This window comes from Orbicella faveolata, unplaced genomic scaffold (genome assembly GCF_042242905.1).
Source record: "Orbicella faveolata isolate gen_17 unplaced genomic scaffold, um_ofav_v1 contig_12, whole genome shotgun sequence".
NCBI lineage: Eukaryota > Metazoa > Cnidaria > Anthozoa > Scleractinia > Merulinidae > Orbicella > Orbicella faveolata.
In genome coordinates this window covers 34,536,900-34,563,908 of record NW_028301539.1, presented here as the reverse complement: position 1 = coordinate 34,563,908, position 27,009 = coordinate 34,536,900, and the positions used below count along the sequence as shown (strand labels likewise).

Below are 27,009 nucleotides of genomic sequence, written 5' to 3'. Positions count from 1 at the left end.
CGTCGCCCGTTATATGCTTTTAGTTTGTGTTCTGAATGGCTTTTTTTATCACTCGCTCTGTAGTTCCTTGGATTTTAGGTTGAATGAAAGTCATTAACAACCCTATGTATACTTCCCGTAGAATTCTCTTTCACTTGATAATTGATTATAGATCTGCAGGATTTTTCGTCGTTTTTTTTTTTTTCCTTCGATCGTTAAAACACGTACGATAGTCTTGCATAACTTATACAAATCCGTGTTTCCATTAATTTGGTACTGTCATTTTTATTTTTCCAGAGTTAGAGAGCAACAACAAAACTATATCTGCTTTAAACTTGGAAATTTCTGCTTAGTTCACATTGCTTGTTTCTACGCAGTTTCTACAGGGTCTTGCCTGCTTGGACTTCAAGCGAGATGAATTCATTCGAAGAAAGATAAAACAAATATTTTTGTCGTATTTTCGACTTTTTAACCAGGTGAGAGCAATAACACGGCTTGAATTGTTAAGTTTTGTTGACAGATTTACTACCGCTACTGAATCAAATTGAATTCGAATTTTATACAAAGAGATGTTGTTACTGTTTTCTGTTTACCTAGATGTTACAAACGTCCTCTCAGTCGGCTAATGTTCCCGCTAAGAATCCGTTTATGGTAAGTAAATTGCTTGTTGTACGGTCACGTTACTCCGATCCAGCCGTTTGTCGTTTCGCAAACTAGCAAATAACAACTGCGATGATCTATGATATCTTCATATCTTCTCCGCAGTTCAAATATACGATCTTTCATATATTCACTCGTATTCTTGTAGTGTTAAACACACAACATTCACTGATTTCCGCGTAACGTATATTAACTCTTAAACAATCGACCATCCCATAGGTTTTTTCGACGCACTCTGATCCCTATTCTTATTATTCAAAACCTGTTAACAGGAGTCTCCTCTCTACAACGACAAGTTAACTCTGTTTCCAAAGCAGCAGTTTGAAAAGGATTTCAACTGTAATGAACTTGATCATTTTCCTTGTTGCCCTTTGTTTACGACAGGTTGTTCTCAAAGGATCGTGTTTATCTAACCCAGTCCCCGAGTGCAGGTTTGTAAAAGTGCAAACAACCTTGTACGGATTCAGTCCCCAGTCCGCTCTCTCTCCAGTGTTTTTCCTTTCATTTTGGTTGGCTCTGTATACCCCTAACTCTCGCGCTATCGCAGAACACCTCTCTCACTCGTAAGTCCCCTTCCTGCAGTTTGGAACGTAAGGCCGTTCTCGCAAAGCTAAGGAATTCTTGGGAGCCCCGCCCGTTTGCTTTTTAACATTTATGAAGTCCACAAGAAGTTGTTCTCAGAGTGTCTGGAAATTCGGAAAAACTATAGAGTCCTCTAACTAGTTTTTCAATCCTGGAAAAAAATGGAAAATAAAGGTTATTCCTGGAAATTTGGAATTTTGTGTAGCTTCAATTCTTTCTCAGACGTGTAGTGAAATCTGTGTAAAACAGCTAAATTTCCTGTCCAGGGAGTTTAGTTTACCTCGGCTCCGCTGCAAACAGAAAAAATAATTCGCAGAAACGTGTGGCAAACGATTCTTTAGTTGAGGATAGGAAAGTATGTGCGAAACCCGCTTGCAAATTTCTGCCAGTGTTTTAATTAAAAAAGTACCTTTATAACAACATTTTCTTCTTTTACTTATGGCAGTGAATTTCGCCAGTTCACGGTAGAGATCATCCAGGAATCTTTTCTCTGCTTGCCACAGCAGCCGGCAAATCTTACATCGGTAAGTGTAGTAAACAAGCCATGTTGCTGACAACTGCTTGAAGACCAATTATAAAGTTACTTGAGTGTTTTCAAGCACTTACAGAAGTCATGTGATATTGGCTGGACGTCAAAAGACTCTTCATGAAAGAAAATAAATTTGAGGGCACTGACTGAAAAATTGCAATGCGGTTATTATTTCGTTTGTTTTTTTGTCTGTTGCAGACTTTGTACTTCTTAGAACAGCTGTTTAAACGGACTCTTTGCCCTTCTGAAACAGCCAGGTAATGATCAAATCTACTTCCTGCCCTTGTAGTTCTCCTTATAGTTGGCCTTGTAGCCTTCTCTCCGTCTCATTTCCCGCGCTGTTATTATGTTATGAACTTTCTTGATCTGAATTGTAAAGAAGGCAGTGCTTAAAATCTGTCGTTTTTCCTGTGTTTTTTTGGTGTTTTTCTTGAGTACTCGATTAGCTGAATTCTCTCCAACTGCATTTTATTTTTGGTGTAAAGTCGTTCTTCAAAGAAAGCGAACTGCTGAATATTCTTCAACCAATCATTGCGCACCTACGTAGGTCTTTATCAAAGACGTCACTGAAGTGTTAAGCTTTCCCTTCACAGAAACACTCCTGTTCTGCTGGAGTCCATCACGTTTTGTTTACTGACGTGTAACCAGTTCACACAAGGAAATGAACCACCTGAGATAAGAAGACAAGGTGGAGACTTACAATATATAACTGATGTTTATTTGCTGTTTTTCGTGCTTCTCCGATTGTTTATTTGTTTTTGTTTTTCTAAAGATCTTGTGGCTAAAACGTTAAACTTTGTTAATCGTTGTCAGTCAACCACATTGAACACGGGTCTTCAAGATTCGTGTTTTTTTAACAGATCCTCAACAGAGGACTCAACTTTGGTTATCTATTTTATATTGCTATGGAAGAACAGAACATCTTGTTTTAGATGCCTTGTGTTTATTAAAGTACATTTTTCCTTTTGTCTTCTAGCAACTGAAATCCTACGTTTGATGCTTGGGGCGAGTAAGAAAACACCAGAATTAAACTCCAGGTACAACTTGGATTGAATTTAATGCATTGCTTTTCGATAAAGCGAGGGAAGACGTTTACTGAGGACTCTGCTTTTGTTTCGACAGAGATATTCTATTGCCTCACTTGCGAGACTTCTTGTACAGCAAAATTACTCTACACCAGGTAAGAAAAGTGTATCATGACTACAATAACGAAAACAAATATAGGTACACAACAGATAAAGTTTGCTGGCAAGCCTAAATGACGCGTCGTATAACAACGGTTTCTCTAGCGTAGTTACGCAAGGCGTACAAACACACCCACTATTTTCCTTTTATTGGGTTTATTATAAGATACTTGTAACGCCAAGAGAGGAATGATGGAAAGCGGAAAAAGCTTATCTCGTTTTGACGCTCAATAAATGACAGCTTGCTAGCATAGAAAAACAGAAGCCTGTCAGCAAGAAAAAATTTAAATTCTGTCTACTAATATTATAAGAAATAAATTGAAGACGGCAGGAAGAATATGTACACATATTAGGTTGAGAAAAGAATTGGTTTGCTTTTGTTTATCCTTTCGAAACCTTTCAGAGCTAGAGAGGTGATTTATATTCAGCCTTCTACTCCATTTTAATTTTACTCAGGCAGGGAATAATTTATCAATCAACGCCATTTCTCTTAGAAATCGAGAAAAGTTCTGTGAATGAGGCTGCTTATCCATCTGTCTCTCTTTTCAGGGTTTGGTATTTAAAACGTTTGAGACACTGGCTACATTCGATCCAGACCTCCTAACTGCATTAATTCCCGCCTGTAAACAGGCCGTGGTACAACTCGAGCAAAAGAGGGGAGTGGGAACTGATATGCAGTTAAGGTGAGTTCTTTTGAGTAGTCACGCAACTTTGCGTGACGAACCATTCAAAGTTGCATAGGAGACAATAAGTCTTCTAAGTTTTTGAAACTTCACTTCTCTTTTGTTTTGTTTTGCTTTCTTTTTGGCGGGGGGGCGGGGGGGTTGTTTTAACATGTTTTGGCTTTCTTTTAGAGAATTAAAAACATCCTATATATAAGAAAACAAGAGTCTGCGTTTAAAATAATTAGACCACATAGTCTACGTTTTTAGCCTACCTAATCGGCAGTAATTTCCAGTTTCCTTAAATATTTTATTTTTACTCCCCCTTAGATGGGACACCAGTCGATCGTAATCCAACAAATAGAGCCTATAAATTTATACAGCGGCAAATCATTCTTCAGTAAATGTTAGAAAGTTCTCGCAATCTGTGAAATGATAACGGTTTTACTGCTAACTCATTTTCAGGTCCTCCTTTAAGACATTCTTGAGTAGACTTGGACATAGTGGAGAAGTGGCGATCAAGGCCCTTGAACAGGAAGATGTGGCCATGGAACAATGAATAACATCCTAGCAAATTTATTAGGTTTCCGCTATCAAGTGCTTAGTTTCCATTTCTTTTCACAACACCGACTGCTGAGCACTTAACGCAGGCTATGAGAGTTATAAAAGCAACAAGAAAATGCAATTCTTCCAACTGGTACCAAACGAATTGTATGGAGACAAAATAGGAGAATATACATGTTGAAATGGAAGCGTGAAGAGTTAAACCAGTGGTCCCTACTCTACGCAGCAGACACAAACAGTATTGACATTCACAGAGGTTGTTGATATTTTTGTGTCCTAGAGAAGATATATGTGCTAATTTTTTTGCACAAACAACCTGGAAATAAAAAAAATGTATTTATTTGCGTTTGTTCGTTTGTGTCATAACGTTAGACTACGAGTAAGTGAGAAAAAAAAAGCTGCGTCCCGCCCCTCAGAATTCGCGGGCCATTTTCTTCTGCTCTTCAGTCAAGGTCCAGGCCTGATCAAGGGCATCGACCCAAGTGAGTCAATTTTCATTTTGTTAAGACTGGACAGCGGGCCATGCGCGGAGTCATCCGTACCTAGCTCCCTCTTCCGAAGAGTGCAAGAACGTTTCGCTAAAGACAATTATTTGTCCCCCCAATTTTTGGGTACCCTCGTACCCAAATTCCTAGAGTTTTGGGTATCCCCACTAAAACACTGAAAGCGTTAAATACCACAGACTGGGGTAAGTGAAATCATCCAAAATTCTGCTGAAAAACCATTTATCTTCTTACGAAGCTGTGTCTCAATGAATTTGAGCTTTCTTAATCTTGATATAAACACAAAGTTGCTTAAAATAGTCGCAATTTATAACACTGTCCGATCCGAGTCCGCAGTTATAACGACATACAAAACCGATCCACGCGCCAAAGTTCCTTGTATGAACATGCGTTTTTTGCCTATCGATAACCTTTGAAATGCAGGTTATTTCAAACAAGACAGGCACATTCTAAACCTTGGATAGTGCTGCGATTGAATTTAGTCAATATGCGAGGAACACACTGAGATACGGCCGTCACGCAATATGCAGGTCTCAAGCTGTGACTGACCTCTGTGTATATGTTGCCTGTCTGAAATAAACGTTGTCTTAGAGTTGTTTGTCGCTCTTTCCTTGACCATCCCTCCTAGCAGATTTTGCCGGCGAACAGTTCTCTATGTCATTAAGGGAGTTCTTTGTTTCGGAGACAAACACAAAATAAATATAAATAAAGTAGACAAAGCCAATCTTTGGATATAGGGAAACAAATAGAAGTAGGATACCCAAATCCTTAGTGATATGGGTGTCCCCCTCCAATATGTTTCGTTGTTATCGTTTCTTTAATTCAAGGTAGCCAAATCGACCGCTTTGCCTTTTAATCCTTGGTCGATTTGGCTAGCTTAAACTAAAGAAACGGTAACAAACTAACACTCTAGAAGGGGATACCCATATCACTAGGAAATATCCCCTAATACATTTTAGCAGTTTCTAGTACTTTCCTCATTGGAATGACTTTCGTCTTTGTAAATTTGCTTTGCCTTTTTATCTTCGGTCGATTTGGCTACCCTGAATCGGGGGGGGGGGTACTCCCTTATATGGGCTATATAGGTATGTGCGGCCCCGAAGGGTATGGTTTTCCAGCCGTTTTGGTCATAAATAGGGTATCGATTTTGGCCATTTTGATCTTAAATAGGGTATGGGTTTGGTACTGTAGTCTTGAATTGCGTATGTTGATTAGGAGAAGCTACCTTTTCGTCATTATCGATAAGACCATAAGCTAAAGCTCTTCCAACTTTATGTTTAGGGCAACTGTGTCAGCCGCAACTGTGTAAAATGCCAAATAGAGTACCATGCCGAGAAGAGTGCGACGCATAAACTATGTTATTATGCAAGATCACGTAGCAGCAAGTGTCAGCAAGACATTCCAGGTCCACATCGACTGGGAGTAGTGTTTAATTTCAAACTCGAAAAATGTTGTAGCGCAATTCACGTACATTTAAATGACTAATCTTACATTCTTACATTAAGGAACGAAGTCTTAGATGCTTCAACTGAATCCGTCATTTCATGAAACAAATAAAACATATCCCTAGATGATGTACCGAAGGAGTATTTGTTCAAAATTGACGGGAAACAACTGGTGAAAACATTTTCTAGTATCTTATAGGTCGCATTTGTAATGATTCCATTTCACAATTTATCGCAATTGTAAAATGTGTTTACGAAATCCACGCGTAAGTAGTTTCGAAAGAGTTCCCATTTACGTAGTCAAAAAGTTGGAAAACACTAAAGCACATCTCTCTATAAAAATTCGACAACTTGCACTGAACCACATCACTGAAGCAAGCCTGACCTCCCTCCAACAAAGAACAGCTGTGGACTAAAACGACCGTGTTTGCCGTGGCGTACCGTAACCAAAATGAGTAACACAACGCCCTCCACAACGGAAACAGCACCGCCAAGTGAGACTATAATTAAATGGAAAAATGTTTTAAGCGCCGAATACACGTTTTTCCAAAATGGCCGCCATTCAAGTATTCTTTTGTTTACTTGCAAATTAGCCCTTTTTACCTCGTTCTTAAACGAGGCAACAAGGGCTCATTTTCAAGTAAACAAAAGAATACTAAAATGGCGGCCATTTTGGAATAAGATGTATAAAGTACGATACTAGTGCTTATATACAAGTGCAATTTCATTAAACGAAAAAACATCTTTTTTGCCTGCCGAATAGAGTACGAGCCTGTTACTTACAAGACAAGTCTGAGTTCAGTGTAATTGCATTAAAAAAAATGCGTTTCAGTGTGTGCCGAATAGAGTACGAGACTAGTACTTATAAGACAAGGCTGAGTTCAGTGCAATTTCATGGAAAAAAAAAAATACACGTTTTAGTGCGTGCCGAATAGAGTACGAGACTAATACTTATAAGGCTGCGTTTAGTGCAATTTCATTTTAAAAAAATACATGTTTTAGTGCGTGCCGAATAGCGTGCGAGAGTGGGGATACCCAAAACATTAGGGATTTGGGTACGGGGGTACCCAAAACTCGGGGATACCCAAAACACTAGGGTTTTGGGTACCCCTCGGGGATACCCAAATCACCGTGACATCGCCATTTTGAAAATCGTCCAGGAGAAGGCCCTGGGTACGAGGTTGGGAGTGACGCTGCACAATTCTAATTCGGCAAGCAACTTAACATTCATACTGCACGGAGCTGTCGCTTTAAGGAAGAAAATGACTCACTTTTCGAAAGGATCCGAAAAGCCAGCCCGAAAAGGGGATACCATTCGTCTCTACAACATGAGGTTCTGTCCTTATGCACAGGTACTGTCGAGCAATCTGAATTTCTGACTATGACCCTCACTCAGTTTGCTTGGTAAATATCAACGACATGACATTCTAAATTCCGATGAGTCTCCAACATAATCCAGTCTGTGTTTTTCTTTGTCTGTGAGGATCTTGCATTGTAAAATTAATAACATTTTGCAGAGAGCCCGTCTTGTGCTAAAGGCCAAAGGCATCGAGTATGATTGTGTGAACATCAACTTGAAGGATAGACCAGACTGGTTTTTTGAAATGAACCCTCTGGGAAAGGTCCCAACTATTGAGATGCCCGATGGAAAGGTCATTTATGAATCTGCAATCTGCTGTGGTAAGTTAAAATGGTGACCATCAGATATACTGTCTTATAAGTTATTAGACCTGAACCGTTTTAGTCAGTATTATTCTTGTTAGAGATTAACCTGGAAGGACCCATTAACCGCTTCATACGCGCGCTTGCGCGCGTTGCTAAGGAGGTGAAATTTCACTTACAGTTACTTAGTCAGCTTGAGCGCGAAAAATAAGAATAACTCAATAACCTGTAATTCGCTTAAATTTTAGATCTTTTTCTTTTTGTTTCACAAAATGCAAAGTGAAAAAAATACAAGCAAAGACAAAATAAGAGAAAGGCAGAAAAACAAGAGCAATAGAAAGAGAAAAACTAACTCGGTATGGCTTTGTTTGACCTTACCAAAGTGCGCTGGTAGTGTAAATTGCGCACGCAATATATATCAGGCGCACTTCCAGTTTCTTTAAATGCTAAAGGAAATGCAGTTTTTCATTAATCCAGCCTTTTCCAACAATTTCAATTTAGGTCAACGTTGGAAACATAGCTATGCATTCCTTTTTCAAAATCATGCTTTTTTCAGAAAATTATGAATTTTTCATAATTTTGAAATTCTTTCAAAATCTGACCTTTTAGAAATGAGAAAATCTCTGCGTAGTGTAATGAGGATTTAAATTAAAATATTAAATCGATTTAAAAAGTCGCGATAAAGTAATTTGCCTGGGAGCCTTTGCATTTTTTCAGTATTAGTCACATGACCATGGGCGTGGCCTGATGACATCATTACCAGTGTTACTGATCAGGAAAAACACACGAAATAACTCTGAACTAAAAAATGATGAGGTTATACAAGAATAAATTTTCCTTAGCAATGGCTCAAAAAGATCAGTTAATGGGCCCTTAAACTCAAATTGTACTAGAAGTCACATCAAAGAGATCAAGGAAACCCTTGCCATTAGTTAAAAGGTTTGAATCATGTACTTCTTCCAGCATTTAGCTTGGTCATATCAATTTGTTCTATTTACTTACTCATTTATTAACCATAAGCTTATTTATTTATTGACTTCACAAACAAGATAGAGGTGCCACACACCTCTCAGGGCACTTGACAGGATTGGCTGAGAAAACAATAGAACAAACAGCAGAAACAATGAACCTTACCCTTAAAACAATAGAGGTGTGTGGTATAGGGGTAAAAGGTTAAGTCTGTATACAAGCCAGGTGGCTCATCTGGCTGGAGCTTATCCTGGTTTCCATAGCATGAAGCGACTAGGAGTATTTCCACTTCCCCTGGATGGGATGCCAGTCCATCGCAGGGTTACCCCCAGCATTAAGTTCACCGGTACCAATTTATACACCTGGGTGGAGACAGGCACTGTGAGTGTAAAGTGTCTTGCCCAGGAACACAACACAATATTATGTCCCCAGCCAGGACCCAGACCCGGACTGCTCGATCTGGAGACAAGCGCACTAACCACTCTGGAACAGGGAGCAAATGAAATTACAGTTTATGAAGAGGTGTGTGGCTCCTGACAAGAGGGGGACATTAATTTTGTATCTGATCAACTGGTATTCTCCTTCCAGATGTTTAACAGAAAAGTGGATTAAATATAAACAAAAATTTTCTTTCATCCATTTTTCATCCATTTTGGTTCAGTGACCTGGGTCTTAACCCCAGGTCTTGACCTGGGTGCATAATTTTTGTAGTCCAGCTCTCTACCTGCTGAGCTTTTGAAATGTAGAAGTTAGTGAATTTTGCATCTATTCAAACTGTCCAGGATTATTTGAGGGTCTTACAAAAATACAGACTGAGTCTCCCGTTCTTCTGTACAGGTCACCAAATATCCTTGATAAGAAGGATAGTGTTATTTAGTATATATTTTCACACTTAATGGTTGATTTTACATAATATGTTTTGAGGACTTGAGAAGCTTGAAATCAGTGATCTCCCAGATTTCATCTTAAGTTTTTAGGTTGGTGTCTCTGTGTTTGTATACTAATGGTTTTAAATGCGAACCAATCCAAAAACAGGGATGATACCTAAATTCTGGTTAATAGCTTGCAAACATTTGGTCTGTACAAATTTTTCCATTTTCATTTCAGGGAATACCTGCTGCACTGCAAACAGTTAGATATCAGCTATTACTTATCCAATCAAAAGTCAAAGTTCTAGTTCCAGTTATCACTTGTACATGAACATTGTCCACCCAATCACAGACCCTGAGAGTTCTGATATTCAAGCTATTCAAATTATTGATATATTCACTCATTTGTTCACTCATCCATTGATTTACTCTACTTATTATAAGCTCCTTGCTGATAATTTATAGGCTCAGCCATCATTCTGATATCTGTGCATATACGACCTGAGTGGGAAATATGACACAATTTTCTTATTTAAGCACTGTGAATTTGTCAGACTTATTGCTGTTTAAATGCAGCTGAAAACAGTACTTAGTTAGGAAGTTGATGAACCAAATTCTTCTCTGTGATCAGCTACAAATGTTTGATTTTTTTCCCGTTTGTTTCTATTTTTCTCAGAATTTCTGGAGGATATGTATCCAGAGAAGGCACAGCTCTTTCCAAAAGATCCATATGAAAAACACAAACAGCGACTACTGGTTGAGGTTTTGGGAAACAAGGTATCTGCTTGATACAAAACAAAGTTTGGTTTCTCTGTAGCATTTCACTTTGAATATCTTTATCCTGAAATTACTGGCACATTTTATGTGTGCGTGTTGGACACAATACTTGTCTTTTTGACTGAGCTTGATTTCCCCTGCTCTTTTGCAATTTGAGTACAGTTACCAAGGGCCCTCCCTAGGAATAAGTGTTTTTGAGGAAGGAGCACTGGCTAATTTTCCCAAACAGTGCCAGGTAGTTGAGCCTATTTTTGACCAGATGCAACAAGATCCCCATGATGTTGTCCCTTTCTAATTGTATAAAGCCTTGTGAACTTGTGAACCAACAGGCTTGAAAAGCTTTTAGTAAAATTTATTGTTCTTAACTTTCAGGTTCTGTTTCCTAAGTCAGTTTTCAGTTATTAATTATGATAATTTGAGCAAATTTGATGTTCTCTTTTGCAGCTCACTTCTGCAATGTTCAAAGCTCTAAGGGGTGGAGATGAAGCCAAGGAAGAGCTAGACAAACAGCTTGTGGCATTTGAAAATGAACTGAAAAATGTAAATCAGAAATTTATTGGAGGTGAGCCATTAATCTTCAAACAGATGATCCAAATCTCATTCTGTTCACAGCTTTCAAGTGAGCCCACTTCATTCTATCGTTCATCCAAATAGATTGGCTCAGTGGAAACTTCCCCCCAGGGAGGAACTCACAGTATGCATAATAATAATAATAATAATAATAATAATAATAATAATAATAATAATAATAATAATAATAAATAGTTACGAAACAAAAAAATATTGAAAAAATAATTAAGTTTCTAGCTATAATAAGAAGACTGTATTAATCCTTTGTCATAAATGACATAAGATGAAAACAAAATAATGGCTCAGCTTCTAGAAAATGTGACTAAAATAATAATAATAATAATAGATAATAGTTACAAAACAAAAAATATTGAAAAAAATGTTCAGTTTCGAGCTATAATAAGATTGTATTAATCCTTTGTTACAAATGACATAAGATGAAAAACAAAATAATGGCTCAGCGTCCAGAAAATGTGACAAACAATTTGCCTAATAATAATAATAATAATAATAATAATGATAATTATAATTTAATAACAATTTTATTGGGCTCAATAAAATTCTTCACTAAAACTTTACATGATAATTATTTACAGCACAAAACTATTTACAATAACAATTGTATTAAAATCGTTAAAAAGAAGGCAAAATGTAGTTTACAGAAATGAATTAAATTGAGAAAACCTGAGAATTGGAATAACTTTGTTTAAAATGTCACAGAAAAGTAGCGAAAGTATATGCGGTTTGTGTCATCGATTGTACACGAGAAGTAATAAAAAAAACAAAAGAAAATTACTTTCAAACTTTACAATACACATTCTATTATTCATGGAATAATAATGATAATGATAATGATGATAATAATAATGATAATAATATAATATTTCTGTAGCTCCTATCCAGATCTTTTCTAAGCGCTTTACAAACGCAAAAAGAACTAAAAAGAAAGTCCTACGAGATAAAAAAGAGTACAGTGACAAAAGTAAAAATGTAAATCAAAATTTCTTTTTAGCTAAAATCAAAATTTTTAAAAAGATACGTCTTTAGTTTACGTTTAAAAGACTTGGATTATCACATAAACGTATATCATTGGCTAGTTTGTTCCAAAGTTCTGCAGCTGATCTACAAAAAGTCCTACAAAGAGGTCTTCCATACATACGCAACTGCTTAATATAAAGTCGTGGAAATCACCAAAATAGCAGAAAGAAGAAACTTGCTCACTGGGGAACCTCTATCCCCTCTTTTTTTTCTGGCAACTCAACCCAGACTCCTCTCTTCCCCATACAATTTCAAGATGGTATGCATTGACTAAATTTAACTAATTTCTTGTCATAGGTGAGAATCCCAGTATGGCAGATTACCTCATGTGGCCGTTTTTGGAACGCCTCAAAATACATATACAGTTCGACCTGACCAAGTTCCCAGTCCTCTCAGCTTATATAGTGGCCATGAGTGAATTGCCTGCAGTCAAGGCAGACAGCTACCCAGTGGAGTGGCATAAAAAGTACATGGAAGGCTTCCTCACGGGAAATCCAGAAGTACAGCTTATCGGTATTGAGGAAAAAGCGTGAACAATGTTCGTCAAACGCGTTGTGATATTTCGATTCCTACTAATTACAGCAATGAACATAGCTTAACATATACACGTCTCACAACTAAATAAAATGAGGGAAAAGCGCAGATGAATAGGGAAATTGTATCTATTTTTCAAATTTTATTGAATTGTGGGTTTTACCTGTCACGATACCCTGGTTTTGATTGATTTTCTACAAGCTATCATATCAGAGACAGATTATTTGATCGGCACTGCTTTCAAGGGTAGTTTTGTTGCGTATCTACGCTTTTTATGTAGCGCTTTCAGCAATTTGGCAAGGTGAACCAAATCCTGCGCTGTGATTGGCTAACTGCTATGCCTCCCAAGAAAAATGGTGCACTTTGTGGCATATGATGAATCTTTCATTGATCAGGCTTGATCGGTCAAGATGGCTGGATCTTTCCCTTGATCTTTTTTGAGCATTTGCATGCCTGAGTATCCGTGATAACTTCCCGTCCAGCTCTACAGCTCGCATTCTCGACCCCAGATACCGCCATCTTTTCCGAAATAAAAGTTTATTACTTCTTATATAGGTATATTCGTAGCGAGAACAGTCGTTCAAAGCCGGTTGTCTTTTACTGGATTTTAACTTTCCATGTTTCTCTAAGCTGCTAAATACCCTCGTTATATTTATCTTACTGCGTTCTAGAAATAACTCACACAATGATAGATCCTATGAATTCATTTATACAAAATACCATGTAACTCACTCGGGACTGAGCCAAGAGAACTTACAGTTTGATTATCACCATAAATATAGGGATTTTCCTTTCTTCTCAGAACTTTCTAAATGAAAAAATTCATTTTCTTCGTGTTTTTGATCGAGCTGAGTAATGGAAACAGTCGTGAAAGTTTGAGACAACTGTTGGAACATGAACTCTTTATCTCGTTCCCCCAAACTTCCACTCGCGGATGTTTCTATAAGGTCTTTTCTAAAGGAGAAAGATTTTACTTTTGGGCATTGTTTGGACCCTGTTTGGGAACGCCAAAATAGCAGCCGTGATGTCACGCAATGAGATTGTGCGGTGGAGGAGCATATCGCCTGCGAATGCAGAAGTATTTCCGGCTGTCACTTGGTTCCGCCGAAAATAAACGACGTTATTTCCGGCGGAACCAAGTGACAGCCGGAAATACGTCTGCGTTCGCAGGCTAAGGAGCATATACACTCAAGATAAGAAATGCAAATTAGCGTGACCAGAAGATAACCACATCGGTCAGGGTGACGCAGCAGATTTCTGTTTGCCGTAAGCTGCAGTGTGTGCATTAGTTTGCCAAAGAAAATGAGCCATTTTTCCAGTGGATCTCAAAAACCAGCCCGAAAAGGGGACGGTCTTCGTCTGTACAGTATGAGATTCTGTCCATTTGCTGAGGTAATGTTTACAATCGTTTACATGTAGCTAGTTTTTGTGCTACTTCGCCAACAACAGTAATCACGATGTTAATGGCCTAATATATTTCGGACGACGAATAATTCGTTTCAGACGGCTCCGTAGTTATTTCTCTCAAATCTGGATGCATTGATGAACAATTTGAGACGAAAAATCCCTCTTGAAGGGTCATCCATCTTTATTTGGTATTTCGAGTAAAACCTTGTGTTGGAAATCTTCAAATAGCGATATTTTCTTTTCGTTAATTACTAGTGAAAGAGTGTGAGAATCATGGCCTGTAATAGCCTCTCCACAGACCCTCGATTTTGTCCTGAGTTCGTCGAGATCGCAAGCTTAGTGGAATACAGGGGTCACGGGCACCCAAGGAACCCCCCCCCCCACCCCAGCTACGCCCCCGAACTTTGAACTTTTACCAGTTCGAACCAGTGACCTTCATAAAAGGCCTTTTGAACAACAAACGGTCTCGTGGTACAAAATCCGCCATGCTGGAGACCAAAAGAATGTGACAACTTCAAAAACATAGCGATTTCAATCAGTTAAGCTTGAGTTTTCTTTGATTTTATGCCCCAGCGTGTAGCTTACACTCCAGCATTGCGGATTTAGTGCCATGTGACCTTCAAATCATTTCCTTTGATCGTATAGCGGAAGGGTCGCCCAAATAACATCTTATGGCATGTTCTAAAACTGAATGCAGCTTGTACTTTCATATGTTTTGTAATTACTAGTCTTTGTGTTTGAATCTGATTAAAACAGAGAGCCCGCCTTGTGCTTGCGGTCAAAGGTATTGAGTATGAGTGCGTGAACATCAACTTGAAGGATAGACCAGAGTGGTTTTTTGAAATAAACCCTCTGGGAAAGGTCCCAGTGATTGAAATGCCCGATGGAAAGGTCATTTATGAATCTGCAATCTGCTGTGGTAAGTGAAGTCCGAATTTATATTTAAGAGATTTTTATCGCATTACCCCCTTCAGCTGAACATGTGGTTGTTAGTGTCCATTTTAAGACCAGTGCCAAGTAGATCACTCTTTATCGTTTTTCAGCATAGCCTGCAACCAGGCTTTCGATCCTGCCGCGAGCGTCGAAGCCACGGAATACACACAGGCGAGTGGCGAAGCCGCCCGAAGCCCCCCTAGCGTAGTTCGTAAACTCGCTTGCGCGACAAAGCGTGAGCTAGATAGAAGCGCTTAAGGTCATTCCACTGAAATAGAACCTGCACTGAAATTTTTGTGAAACTTCGCCTATTGATTGTTTATATTACAGGAACTTAAATTTTGAAATAAAAATGAGGGGTCCCCATGTCCGTTTAGGAATAACAGCACCTTGTTTATACCCAATAAATCCTTATAATAGCACCATGATAGTAGCCACGATTGCTTTCTAAATTCACGTTTCCGACGATTGCTTTCTGTTCTACACTGAGAATTGGTCCATATCTATTTTACACAGAGAAATTTATTACTCAATTCAAAACAACAGAAAAAAAATGATAGGTCACCATACTCGTTTGCGAGAAAATGACAATTTACCTCTATGGCGAGGTACAGCCATAAAGAAAAAGCCGCCATTCTTTTAATGCGCGCGCGCTAATCACGCGTGAAATTATGCGCAGTAGAGACGCGCAATGCAATACTGGGGACTTTCTTTGTTTTTCTCTCAGAATTCCTTGAGGATATGTACCCGGAAAAGGCACCCCTCTTTCCTAAAGATATCTTTTCCAAACACAAGCAGCGATTACTGGTTGAAGTTTTGGGAAATAAGGTACGTATCGTTTAATCTATTTACGTAAATTGTGGTAATAACTGTTTTTATTATATGGCTAGCTCCGTGAGAGGGCAAGATGAATCAAATCCTACGCTATGATTGGCTACCCGAGCGGGCAAGATGGAGCTATCTTGCCCGCTCGGGACTACCCGCCGTGTCCCGCAAGAAAAATTTCCCTGAAAGCCATATAGTAAATCTTTTATTGACCAAGCTTGTTCGGTCAAGATGGCTGGATATTGGCCTCGTTCTTTTTTTGCGAGTTTATGGACCTCGACTACGTCTCGGAAACTCGCAAAAAAAGAACTTGACCGATATCTAAGTGTACGAGAGCTAATCATTCGTACAAACTTTATATCAAACCTGCCAAACTCAATTGTTACCAACATTTTTTTTTTATTAGAATAGTTAAGCTATGGAATAATTTACCAAGAGACTTAGTGGAAGCTGATAGCTTCCAGCTATTCCGATCCAAGTTCAAATTGTATCTGAATGTTTAATTAAGGATCCTTGTTTTTTATATATTTTCTGTATTTCTCGTATTATTTTAGGGAGTTTTTACATAGGGTTTACCTCATAACTTCCTTTTCGAGACGCCTTTTCTTTTTTATCTTTTGTTTTTATGTGTATACTTTTGTAACTTTGCGTCTTGAATAAAGAATGTATGTATTTATGTATGTGTCCAGCCATCTTGACCATTTGGTCAATAACCCATAGTCAACATTTGGTCAATAACCCATATACAGTGATCGAGTGACTTAGTGATAACAAAGGCATGACTCGGTCAGAAAATGCAGGTAATAATGTAAGTAACTTTAATTTGCGAATAACAATAGGAGCATTTTTCTTTCAAAACTGGGTTATTATTGTTCTAAAACTTTGGAGAAGAAATGCATGAAAATACAATCATTTCTTTAAAACTTTCCTCAAAGATAAGGTCAGTGCTTTTTAGTGTAGAGTGCACTATTGGGATGGTTATGGGGGTTGCCTGCCGCTAAGGAACTAAGGCACTATGGCACTATGGCCCTATGGCGCTAAGGTGTAAACTTTAATGTTTGTTTAATTAATTAATTTCAATTAATTAATCAGTTTAGAGGCAGGGAAGTAGTGGGAGTAGGGTGGGAAAGGTACATGTGTACTCTACGTAAAACACATTCCATCGCCGTCGCTTAAGTTTGAACATCGCAAAGCTATATATTTGTTTCTGGTAACCCCTTGCTCTCCTTGTGGTACCATTCTCCTTAGAACAAAACTAATTTGCCCTAAACGCATGCGTAGATTAGTTAGGGTTCGCGGCCTCTATATTAGGTGAAGGATACATTGCATACGGAATCACGCACAAATGTTGAGTGGTTTTCCTTATGGTAGAGCTCAACATGTAAGACGCATGCGTTCTAGCATTGTTAGTGTTATACACTATCTTTACACGCAGTATTTTATATATCGTGTCATGTGACCAAGGACGGCAGTTATTTTTCAGGTAGCGCCAGTTGTCCCTTTTTATTGCAAAAGTGAAACGTTACTGTGGCTGCGTAGCTTTTAGAATTACAAACAGGTCGGTTCAACAGATATCTGCTGTTTTCAATCTACAATAGTGTGCTTGTCAGAGTTCAAATATATTGCTTCTCCTTAGCGACTTGTTTATTTCTTGCCTTAATTGTGTCTGTAAGAGAGACCAAAAAGTTCTCAAGTTAGTGGCGTTAATACTCCGCAAATTGTGAATTTGTAACAAAAGAAACCAGGAAAATGCTCAAATATTGCTGCAGACGCCGTGGCACCTAATGAAAGCGCAAATTAATTTAATCAGTCTGTGAGGAGACTCATTCATATCGGCCAAGTAGCGCTGTTTATCTTCAATACTTTTCGTTGAAAAGCTTCTCAGCCATCAATATCGTTGTGTGTTAATTTTGAATTGTTTTATTGTTAACAACAAAGGTGGCAACAGAAAAAGAAAGTGGTATTTCGTGACTATCTGATAATTAAATTAGTTCTTGTTCATTGGTAAAAATTTGCATTTTTAGTAAAACATCGTCTCTGTTCCGTTTCTTCATCACTACATCAGATATTTAACTTTCTTTCATTTATCTCCAAAAAACAAGGACATCTTCCGTATGTTTTGGAGAAAATAGGGGTTTCATATTACATGGCTTTGCGAGGAAAACAAAAGTATCAAGTTACAAAGTTGGCGTGAAGAGCTAAATTGTCACGTTTGCTGCTTCAGCGTATTGTTGAATTTAAAATGAACGAAAATCAACTTAAAGCACCAGTAGTAATTAATTTGTGCGTAATGTTTGGACCTTGAATGAAAATACAACCTTGAAACATACACACTGCAAGGGGGAAAAGCCGTAGCAGACTACCAAGATAGACACAAACCGGAAGTGAACCGAGTAGGGGTGAGTACTCATGGGACTACTGTACCAGAGCTATCAATTGCGCTCTGCACTATCTGAGATTGTCTCACTAGTTAACCAGGCGACGAAGGCATACTAAAGCAGCGTCTGCACTATGCCGGAGAACTTTAAAAGCGGAGATTTATTTCTACGGTTAGGCCTACCGTCCACACTAATCCGTCAGGAAAACGAAGCTTTTTGAAAACGCTCTTCAGACCGGAGGAATTTGAAAACGCCTACTTTTCGTTTTCATGTGGACGTAAAGCATTTTGAAAATGGAGCTTTTTGACAACAATGATGTCACGATAATCATGTGAAGTGTTCCACAAACACAAATCCAGAATGACCGGTAACTGTTACGTTCTTAAATTTTAGCAGCGTATTGTTGATGGAAATTCAGAGTGAAATCCGTTTTGAAATTCCTTCAGCTTAGTGTGGACGGACGTAGTGTGGATATGTTTTAAACTGTAGCACGACGATGTTATTTGGCACAAAAATCTTAGTTTTAATTTACCAACGGGGTCAATACGTCCAGGACCTGGGGGAGATTGTGCATGATCTGTACTCATTCTAGTTTAGTCCCTGAACTCTCCTTTATTCCCACCCTATTTAGGGGTTGAAACCAGGCGGGCGAAAAGGCAAACTCCGCGACTTCCAAAAAATTTTTAACGTACCTACACTTACCTGAAACGCCCGCCATTATTCAAGAAATCGCTCTACAAGGCGAAGCTGGAAAGTACTTCCGGATGGTTTTTCCCCAGATTTGGGAGAAAATGGCGGCGTTCTGAGCATGCGCATGCAAATTATCCTGAACTCTGTTTTCGCTCGCCTGGTCGTGGGTTCAACCCCTATATGGTGCGGGAAGAAAGGAGAGTTCAGACACTGGACTATGTTCATTCCAATGGACAGTTTTACCTTTTCTTATGCGTCTTATGCATTTCTCTGGCAGATTATTCCCGCCTTTTATAAATCTCTAACAGGCGGTCCTGAAGCCCAGCAAGAGCTAGACAAGCAGCTTACTGAATTAGAAAAAGAGCTAGGAGATAAGAAATTCGTTGGAGGTGAGGTGCCACCAGTTTTAAAACAGATGATGCAAGTCACAAGATTGGCTATTTCTAGACACGCCTAAAATAGCTTGAGAGGGATTACCTAGCCTGCAGAACAGGCGGATTAGCGGGGCAGAGAGCAAAACGCGATACACGAGCGCGGAGCGCGACCACGAAGGCGAAAATGGTCGTGGTCGCGCTCCGCGCTCGTGTATCGCGTTTCGCTCTCTGGCCCGCTAATCTGCCTGTTCTGCAGGCTAGGGATTACCTTGGGAATAAAGCAATAACTCTCATACTCTTCATCCTCTCTTGACAAAGAAGAATTAGAAATTCAATTTTAAGTCATTTAAGAAATCTTTTTGTTTTTTATTGTTGCCATGCAAGTGGGGTAGGCGCGGTGGTCTAATTGGCTAGCAAGCTGCGAGAGATCTGGGCCTGAGCCCTGGCAGGAGCCATTGCGTGATGTTATTGCGCACAGGGCCTCTTTCCGTTCCACCTAGGTGGATAAATAGGTACCGGCGAATTTAATGCTGTAGCAACCCTGTGGTGGGCTAGCATCCAATGCGAGGGGGAGTAGAAGTAGCTTCATGCTACGAAAACCGGAGATAAGCGCCAACCTTACGGGCCACTTGGTTCAAACACAGACTTACCTAGCATGTAAGGGAATGCAGAGGTTTCAGGAAGGCGAGAGAACTTATCCTAAAGGAAATTCCTTCGGGGAGGGAGAGAGGGAGGGAACCAACTGGATAAACCTTTACTGATATAAAAGGCGAACGTCCTTGCAAAATCTTGCAACGGTCTAATAACCAAATAGATATGGCTGTTTCTTGCCGCAGGTGACAATCCTAGCATGGCAGACTACCTGATGTGGCCGTGGATTGAGCGCCTGTATATGCTGGCTGACCTCAGCAAGTTCCCAGTCCTGTCAGCTTGGTGCGGGGCCATGAGCGACTTGCCCGCAGTCAAGGAATGTAGCTACCCAGTGGAGTGGCACAAAAAGTTTTTTGACTTGTACAGGGAGGGAAATCCAGACTCACAGCTTGTCGGCATCGAAGAAAAAGCGTAAACAACAGTCCTCTTACACGCTCTTTCTGCCGTTTTCTTCCATCAAGTCTAGATTCAGGACATTTATGTTTTCATTTATCTCTGAAAAGCTGACTCAAGTAGGTTGAAGAAGTAATGCAGTTTTTAGTTTAAGAGCTCGAAGATTGTTGAAATCCGTCATAAAAAACAACGGTCATGCGAGGATAGCTCTTGGCTTTTGTAACTGGTTATTCTGTGTATTTAGGTAATTTTACTAAATAAAAGAAATACCGTCAGCGCAGTCTTTGTCAGTTTTTGATGCTAAGTAATTTAACGTTTTGCTTTGGAATTTCATTTTCGTTCGCTTTATCAAGTTCCGTACTTTGAACTCACTTGCGCCCCGAAACATGCGTTACCACATCACGTGTTTCGGGGCGTAAGGAGACAAAGTGTCAAGATTGGTGTCTCGAAAAGCAAAAGAATAATGTGGCTGGACAAGGCCAGCCTAAACATTTAAACATTCAACCGTGCGCCCCGAAACACATGATGTGGCAACGCATGTTTCGGGGCGCAAGTGAGTTCAAAGTACGGAACTTGATATAGTGAACGGGTCATTTTGCAATTTATGTGCGTTGGCTGTTGGGCTGGCGTTACATATCTTCGCTACACAGTACTGACGAGCCCCAAGAAGGGCGAAACAGCTGTCCACTGTTGCGATCCTACTTTATCGGTTCTTGTCATGTTGGTGTCTCGAAACGTTTTTCACGTAGTATCAGCCTTGCAGTCTATTGTTTGTCTTCGTACATTTTTTTGGCTGATCAGATCTCTTATAGATCCTACGTTGGCAGCGTTTATCGTATGCGGTCCCTTGCAGTTTCTGGTTTCTTATTCCTAAGGTAACCCCTCTCACATTTTTTACACATAACATTTTACATTTTTTTACATCACTCTCGGCCTCAAATCCCGTGAAATAGCCAATCTAACTTACACGGACAGCCCAAGAGGCTGTCAGTCACTTTGGAGCTTTTCAAGTAAGGGCCGGTATGTTCGGAATTTGAGTATTCTGGTCTGATATAGGGCATGGCTTGTGTATTCTGGTCTGGCCGGATTTTAGAGCAAAGTTATACTCTTATTGATTTGATTCATCTCTTTAAAAATAAAGGTTTGGTCTGAAATTGTAGAGTATATTTTAGTCTAAAGTAGTGCGAGGATTTCATGTTTTGCACGCACCGCATATCCCGCCCACAACGACTTCCACACTAATTAATTAATGGTAGCTCAAACTCGTATAGAAGTACGCTCGGCTCCTTCGACTTTTTTTTTTTACAGTTTTAATTTTTCGGTCTCAGTAACTTCTATTTCACAAAGTATTAAAGATCTTCTCTGACATTTTTACACATGTTCAGTCTATTTTTGCGAGCAAGAGTTTATTTATCTTGATGCGAGCCGGGTCAACTCTCTTGTAGCCAGCAACCCATACAACTTCCAAGAGAACTTAATCGCAGGCTATTCACTAGATTGCTCAGCGCAATGGCTAAGTTGATTTGACTGACCAGCAGACTCTGGACAAAGACGTGTATAATTTTAAGAACTTTAAATCACCTGTTGACGTTCCTGTCCAATCTCTCTTGATTTCCACAGTTACTAAATGGTGCATCTGTCATTACTGATTTGCGTACCAACATTTTTGCCAGACCAGTCATTTGGTATTAATTCATTTCAACTGAGATCAATGAAGGGAACTTGACCAAATACACTTTATTTTAGTAGATTTTAATGTCTCTCAGTAGTGGTAATTGTCTGAGAATTGCAAGTGTTTCTCGCTAAAGTTGTGAAAATACCGACAACACGAATTTACATGCAGGCAGGGTTGCCAAAGGGGTTGTCTGGAAAACCCGAGTAGTGAATAGTCGGGAACAGTGCGAATAGTACGAATAGTCTCGAATAGTGCGAATAGTGGCGAACAGTCTCGAATAGTGGCGAACAGTCGCGAATAGTGGCGAATAGTGGCGAATAGTGGCGAATAGTGGCGAATAGTGGCGAATAGTGGCGAATAGTGGCGAATAGTGGCGAATAGTGGACAAATAGTGGCAAATAGGATAGTGGCCAAATTAGGGGAATTTGGTGCCCAATTTTCCCGTAAAAAGCATGGATGCTTATGAGTACAAAAGGTGTTTCTAAACGTAATTTCTTGTGTTTTCACCGCTGCAAAAGCGTAAATACGTCTTTATTAGGTTATCCTGGTGTTTTCTGTTTTTTTATTGTCGGTCCTAGCCTAAGTCCTGAGAAGAAAAGGTAATAAATTCACTGAAATTCCCATGCTTGTTTGGATAATTAATTAACGCAAGATGTAGCTTGGATGTTGTTGTTTTTATAACCGGTTATCAGAGCAGCTCGTTTGTGTCTTTTCAGTTAATAAACTAATCACAGAGCACTTACCTCACATTCGTATTTTATTGTTTTTTTTTTTTTTTTGACGTGATCAGTTTAAACGAACCCAGATCAGTGCTGAACTAAAGCGGTGACTATTGACGACTATTCGCCACTATCCGTGACTGTTCGCCACTATTCGCTATTCGCTATTCGAATTTTTTTACACACCCTGCTAAAGGTCAGGAAATGGTCAGGAAAAAGACATTTTCCCTATGAAAAAGGATTTGCTAAAAACTCGTCAGTCCTAATGAATGGGTGGAAGGAGCGCTGCCCCCTAAGAACAGACTAGAAACCGTTATTATATCTGTTATTTATTTGGTTATAGAAATTGTATTTTTATCAAGGGAAAGTCAGAGAAAAGCATTGTTCTGGACCTCTAGTTTTGTCTCTAACTCAAATCCTTGCATTGTGGGTAACAAATCATGTTTGTAATTCAAGACAGAATTGATGTTAAATACATTTATTAGCATTATTTTTGATATGTGTATATTTTTTGCTTTTACACAATTTTACAGTCCCAGTGTTGTCACCGAATAGTCTGAGCACGCCTTCCGTGCCTATCATGGTAAACACCTGACACCTTTAGTTTTCAGGGCTTGGCTCTGTGAAATGCCAACACAACTGAGGATAAGACACGTTGTGCATTTAAAACGCGGCGATGAATTTCAAGCTCCCGAACGCACATGTTCAGTCTTTCCTTGGGGTTTTTAGTGATATCACAGAGGACTTCAAGAGTCAACTTCTTGAAAACTATTCAACGAATTTCATTTGAAATGCCTGTACTTTGTTTTAGACGAAAATAACTGACGACTGAGTGCGTGCTTTATTCGATATTTTTTTTATTGATGTCATTGTATGCTCTATTGTTTGACGCACAGAAATGAAAATATTCTGATGCAGCAAACACTTTTCTAGCGGGTGGAATGAATTTTAATCGTGTATGTAAGGAAGTCTCAAAGGACATCCCGTTCATTTTAGTGTCAGAAACCGTCGTATGATGTGAAGGTGAACATCTTCGTCGATGTACGAATTCGCCTTCGCAGATAAGTATACGCTTTCGTTTTCTCTTTTCATGACCTTGTTAGCTTTTCGCTTCGTTTCGCTACGCCTGCCCTTTCTCGCAGTTTAGTGGTTTAGTACAACCATTTCGTAGAGCATTTTTTTACGTCCACACAGTGAAGAAATTGTTGAATACTGGGAGGGTGTGAAACTCTCGGAATAAAGAATTACCAAGTTCGTTTAGACAAGCACTTCGGAATAGCAGGTTTGAAAGTTTCTTACTGAATACCACATTTCAGAAATAGGTTAATTTACTAGATTTCTCGTTCGTTGTTTTTCTACCTGTTTTATGTTGTCCACGGCGGGTCTGAACTACAGGCCACATTCCACAGGTCAGCGCACAGGTCACTGTACTACAGATAAGTAAACAGCACCAAGATTCAGTCTCCTAGTATGAAGGTCTGACTGACTTAATATCAACAGTTTTAAAGTTACGTCAATAATATTCCCTGAGAATTTAAATTCTTTTCTCATGCAGGAACAGTTTGTTTCCATACTGTCGCTGAACTTACTGCTCGTGAATGTTTTAACTGGAGTTTAATTTAGTCGGTTTTACTTTGGGAGCGACTTTGTTGAGATGTTATACAGCCATCCTTGTCCTTTACACGAGGATTGATTTCTGATACATTTGCGGGTAAGTAATATCAAGACATTTCGTTAGAATTTCAGACATAAAGGCAGATTTGAGTTATAATTGCATTGTGGCTATTGTTCATTTATCCTCATGTTTGCATAATTTGGGTGAAATCAGAAATTACTTGACGAATAGAACCAATTTTGAACAAACTTGTTTTGAATTCTGGCGAAAACATTAAAAGTATCTCACTCCAAATAAAATAATTTTAAGAGAACTTTAAGATGTTTGTTGATGCAGGCCATATTGACCGATGTTATATGGCCGGTTTCTAACTACCGAACCGATTGACCTACTGAATATATGTTTTGACAGTTTCCTCTCTCCTTCTCGCACTAGACGAACAGGGGGGTATCCAAAGGAAATGTAACCATTATGAGCAGCTGTGTTCAGCTTTGGAGCTCCATTATCTCCTTATCAGCCTCTTCATGCATGTTGCGATCAACTCTAATTTCAGGTAAATTCTAGGTTTTACTTTATCTTTATTTTACAAGTATGATCTGACCTTATTGCAAAGTTTGATTTAAAAATTCTGACTAGGATAGCTATCACGATAAATGTATTGCTATGGTTCATTTTGACCCTTGCTACAATTCTAAATTGTTTTTTGTTCTAGTGTATGGTAATTTAAATTAAAATTTAACAGAAATCTTTTTGGATTGCAGGTTGTGGTTCTTGGGCTCTAGCGCAACCTGGAAGTTGACCACAGGAAATGACTGATTTCAGATAAGTACGTCGTAGTTTTGTTATTTGTTCGTCGTTTCCCTGATAAAGGTTTAATTCCGGCAGAGCAAGATTGATCAGGAAATACAATATACCACCAGAGTCCCAGAACTAACACGTTTGTACGCAGTAAATTTTCTAAGCAAAAAGAAAGCCAGTAACCACTATAAAGTGCATTTCTCTAGTCTCTTGATTTCAGCCGGCTAGCGAATACAATGTAATATGCCTGAAAATAGCAAAATTGTACAATTGCAAGACTGTACTATTGAATAAAAGGAGAATTACTTCTTTTATTGACATCTCCTCTCGTTTTTCTAAGGTTGAACACAGAGTGCATTGAACTCGGAAAAAGCAGCCATTTTGGATTGTAGTGTTTTACCCTTCGATGCAAGCGGACGACATCTGAACAGGTAAGCTCGTTATAATTTTCTTATCTAGCCTCTTCTGTCTTACCAGTATATCATTTACAGTCTCAGTCCAAAAAAGAAAATAATTAATTTCTTTTATCATGTTGAGTACATACCATCCTGAGGGAAATAACCAAATAAACTGTCTTCATGTAGCAAAAACATAATAATTTTATACTGCTTTGTTCATTCAAACGCTGCCTGAATAGCATTTATGCTTTAAATGTCTCTGTAAACCGTGAAACTGAAGGCTCTGCATTGTTTTTGACCAAATTCCTAAACCTAACGCAATTTAAGTCAGTATATCAAAGCTTCCTCTTTTCTTTTTTATGCAGGTTTTAAAATAGATATGCTGAGAGAAAACAAGTCCATTTTGTACGACAGTGCGTGGCTCCAATGCTCTTTGGTACAAAGTAAGTATTGCAAACATCTTGGTTCAGATAGACCAGATATTATCTTCGCAGTTTGCTATTCATTGACTGAGGAATGTTCTCTAAATGTACCACCAAAAGCTCAGCAGTAACACGTTCATAAAACATTTTTTGTCGGTGTTAGAAATTTGTCTGCAACTTGCCTCTTGGTTTCTGGCAAATTTATGAAACGACGGACTGAAAATTTGCCAATGCAAATTAAGAAAAGCAACTTCGTTAGCTCTTGGACTCAGTGGTTTCAATCAGTAGTTCACTGCTTGCTAATGGCTGGAAACGCTTTTTCTCCACAATAAGTCCAGCACCTCAAATTTTCCGTTTTTTTCGGTTTCAGTCCAAAGTTAATAAAATCTCCTTCCATGTCAATACATTTCAAAGTATCTTGCAGAGAAAATCTTTAACTATTTTAATGTCCTCGGCAGAAGCAGGAAGTTTGTTTGAGATTTGCCAGCCAACAAAAATTTAGTGTTTTCTTAAATAATTATACCATACAGTATCGATACCTGCTTTAAGAAGAAACTGCAGAATTGTCTGCTATTAAGTTTATAAGCACGACTCGATTTGTTGATGAAAAATAGCTCGTTTTATGTTTAATCTCCTTTTTTGCCAGGTGATTTCGGATACTGAAGAAAAAGTGTGGCCATTTTGGATTGCAGTGTGTAATTCTTGAACGCTGGTGCACTATGACATATTGGAAAAATCTTAATTCAGATAAGTTCACCCTTTCCTTATTTTACTTGAATTTGTCGTTGACCACTTTAATAACTGTGTCACTCCAAGTAATCCTGTAGAGAAATCTAATCGGGAGTAGTGAAAGATCAAATTTTGATCCTGTGGTGAGCGTGTGGCAAAGAATTTAACATCTCAGTCCATGACGGGATTCGAACCCATAAACTCTCAGGTACCGGTTGGGCAATGAGGAACTGTTCTGATGTCCGAACACGATTGTGAGAGATTTGTTCATCAATATCAATAAAGTAATGCTTTAGGAAAACACTGTAAATGTGTATTTAGGGGCAAATATTCGAAATATTCGAGCAATGGACAACTGGAGCTTCGATCATCGTTGAAAAGCATCTTAATTTGTTGTTTTTTGCTCTTTTATCACCAGGTTGAATGCAAACACCGTTTCAATAGAAAGTGTAGCCATGCTGGATCTAAGTGTGTG

The 27,009-nt window shown here is 38.9% G+C and overlaps 3 protein-coding genes and 1 long non-coding RNA gene across 4 annotated transcripts in view; all 4 read left to right on the top strand.

The window, feature by feature from the left end:
* The window catches only part of LOC110067804 (protein MMS22-like), a 32,383-nt gene extending 27,883 nt beyond the window's left edge, over nucleotides 1-4,500 (top strand). Inside the window, exons 30-39 of the mRNA XM_020775139.2 lie at nucleotides 357-455; nucleotides 577-630; nucleotides 1,024-1,070; nucleotides 1,667-1,745; nucleotides 1,949-2,007; nucleotides 2,344-2,438; nucleotides 2,727-2,787; nucleotides 2,873-2,930; nucleotides 3,484-3,617; nucleotides 4,062-4,500. Coding sequence (XP_020630798.2) covers nucleotides 357-455; nucleotides 577-630; nucleotides 1,024-1,070; nucleotides 1,667-1,745; nucleotides 1,949-2,007; nucleotides 2,344-2,438; nucleotides 2,727-2,787; nucleotides 2,873-2,930; nucleotides 3,484-3,617; nucleotides 4,062-4,155 — 780 coding nt within the window. The 3' untranslated portion in view covers nucleotides 4,156-4,500. The remainder of the gene's footprint in view (nucleotides 1-356; nucleotides 456-576; nucleotides 631-1,023; nucleotides 1,071-1,666; nucleotides 1,746-1,948; nucleotides 2,008-2,343; nucleotides 2,439-2,726; nucleotides 2,788-2,872; nucleotides 2,931-3,483; nucleotides 3,618-4,061) is intronic.
* Nucleotides 4,501-7,294: 2,794 nt separating this feature from the next.
* On the top strand, nucleotides 7,295-12,635 carry LOC149117622 (glutathione S-transferase omega-1-like). The gene is made up of 5 exons (XM_089283444.1): nucleotides 7,295-7,460; nucleotides 7,626-7,788; nucleotides 10,285-10,385; nucleotides 10,830-10,947; nucleotides 12,291-12,635. The coding sequence occupies exons 1-5, from the start codon at nucleotides 7,371-7,373 to the stop codon at nucleotides 12,524-12,526; spliced, it is 708 nt and encodes a 235-aa protein (XP_089139570.1). The 5' UTR covers nucleotides 7,295-7,370; the 3' UTR covers nucleotides 12,527-12,635.
* Nucleotides 12,636-12,773: 138 nt separating this feature from the next.
* LOC149117621 (glutathione S-transferase omega-1-like) lies at nucleotides 12,774-20,458 on the top strand. The gene is made up of 5 exons (XM_089283445.1): nucleotides 12,774-13,919; nucleotides 14,691-14,853; nucleotides 15,595-15,695; nucleotides 19,038-19,149; nucleotides 19,971-20,458. The coding sequence occupies exons 1-5, from the start codon at nucleotides 13,830-13,832 to the stop codon at nucleotides 20,198-20,200; spliced, it is 696 nt and encodes a 231-aa protein (XP_089139571.1). The 5' UTR covers nucleotides 12,774-13,829; the 3' UTR covers nucleotides 20,201-20,458.
* Nucleotides 20,459-24,931: 4,473 nt separating this feature from the next.
* On the top strand, nucleotides 24,932-26,737 carry LOC149117620 (uncharacterized). Its single transcript, XR_016204195.1, has 4 exons — nucleotides 24,932-25,013; nucleotides 25,326-25,416; nucleotides 25,749-25,826; nucleotides 26,452-26,737. It is a non-coding gene; the product is annotated as an uncharacterized LOC149117620 (long non-coding RNA).
* Nucleotides 26,738-27,009: the final 272 nt, after the last annotated feature.

Coding starts and splice junctions, on each gene's coding strand:
- LOC149117622 (XM_089283444.1), top strand. CDS start 7,371: ATGACTCACTTTTCGAAAGGATCCGAAAAGCCAGCCCGAAAAGGGGAT. Junction 7,461..7,625: donor GGTTCTGTCCTTATGCACAG/GTACTGTCGAGC, acceptor AACATTTTGCAG/AGAGCCCGTCTTGTGCTAAA. Junction 7,789..10,284: donor TGAATCTGCAATCTGCTGTG/GTAAGTTAAAAT, acceptor TATTTTTCTCAG/AATTTCTGGAGGATATGTAT.
- LOC149117621 (XM_089283445.1), top strand. CDS start 13,830: ATGAGCCATTTTTCCAGTGGATCTCAAAAACCAGCCCGAAAAGGGGAC. Junction 14,854..15,594: donor TGAATCTGCAATCTGCTGTG/GTAAGTGAAGTC, acceptor TTTTTCTCTCAG/AATTCCTTGAGGATATGTAC. Junction 19,150..19,970: donor AGATAAGAAATTCGTTGGAG/GTGAGGTGCCAC, acceptor TTCTTGCCGCAG/GTGACAATCCTAGCATGGCA.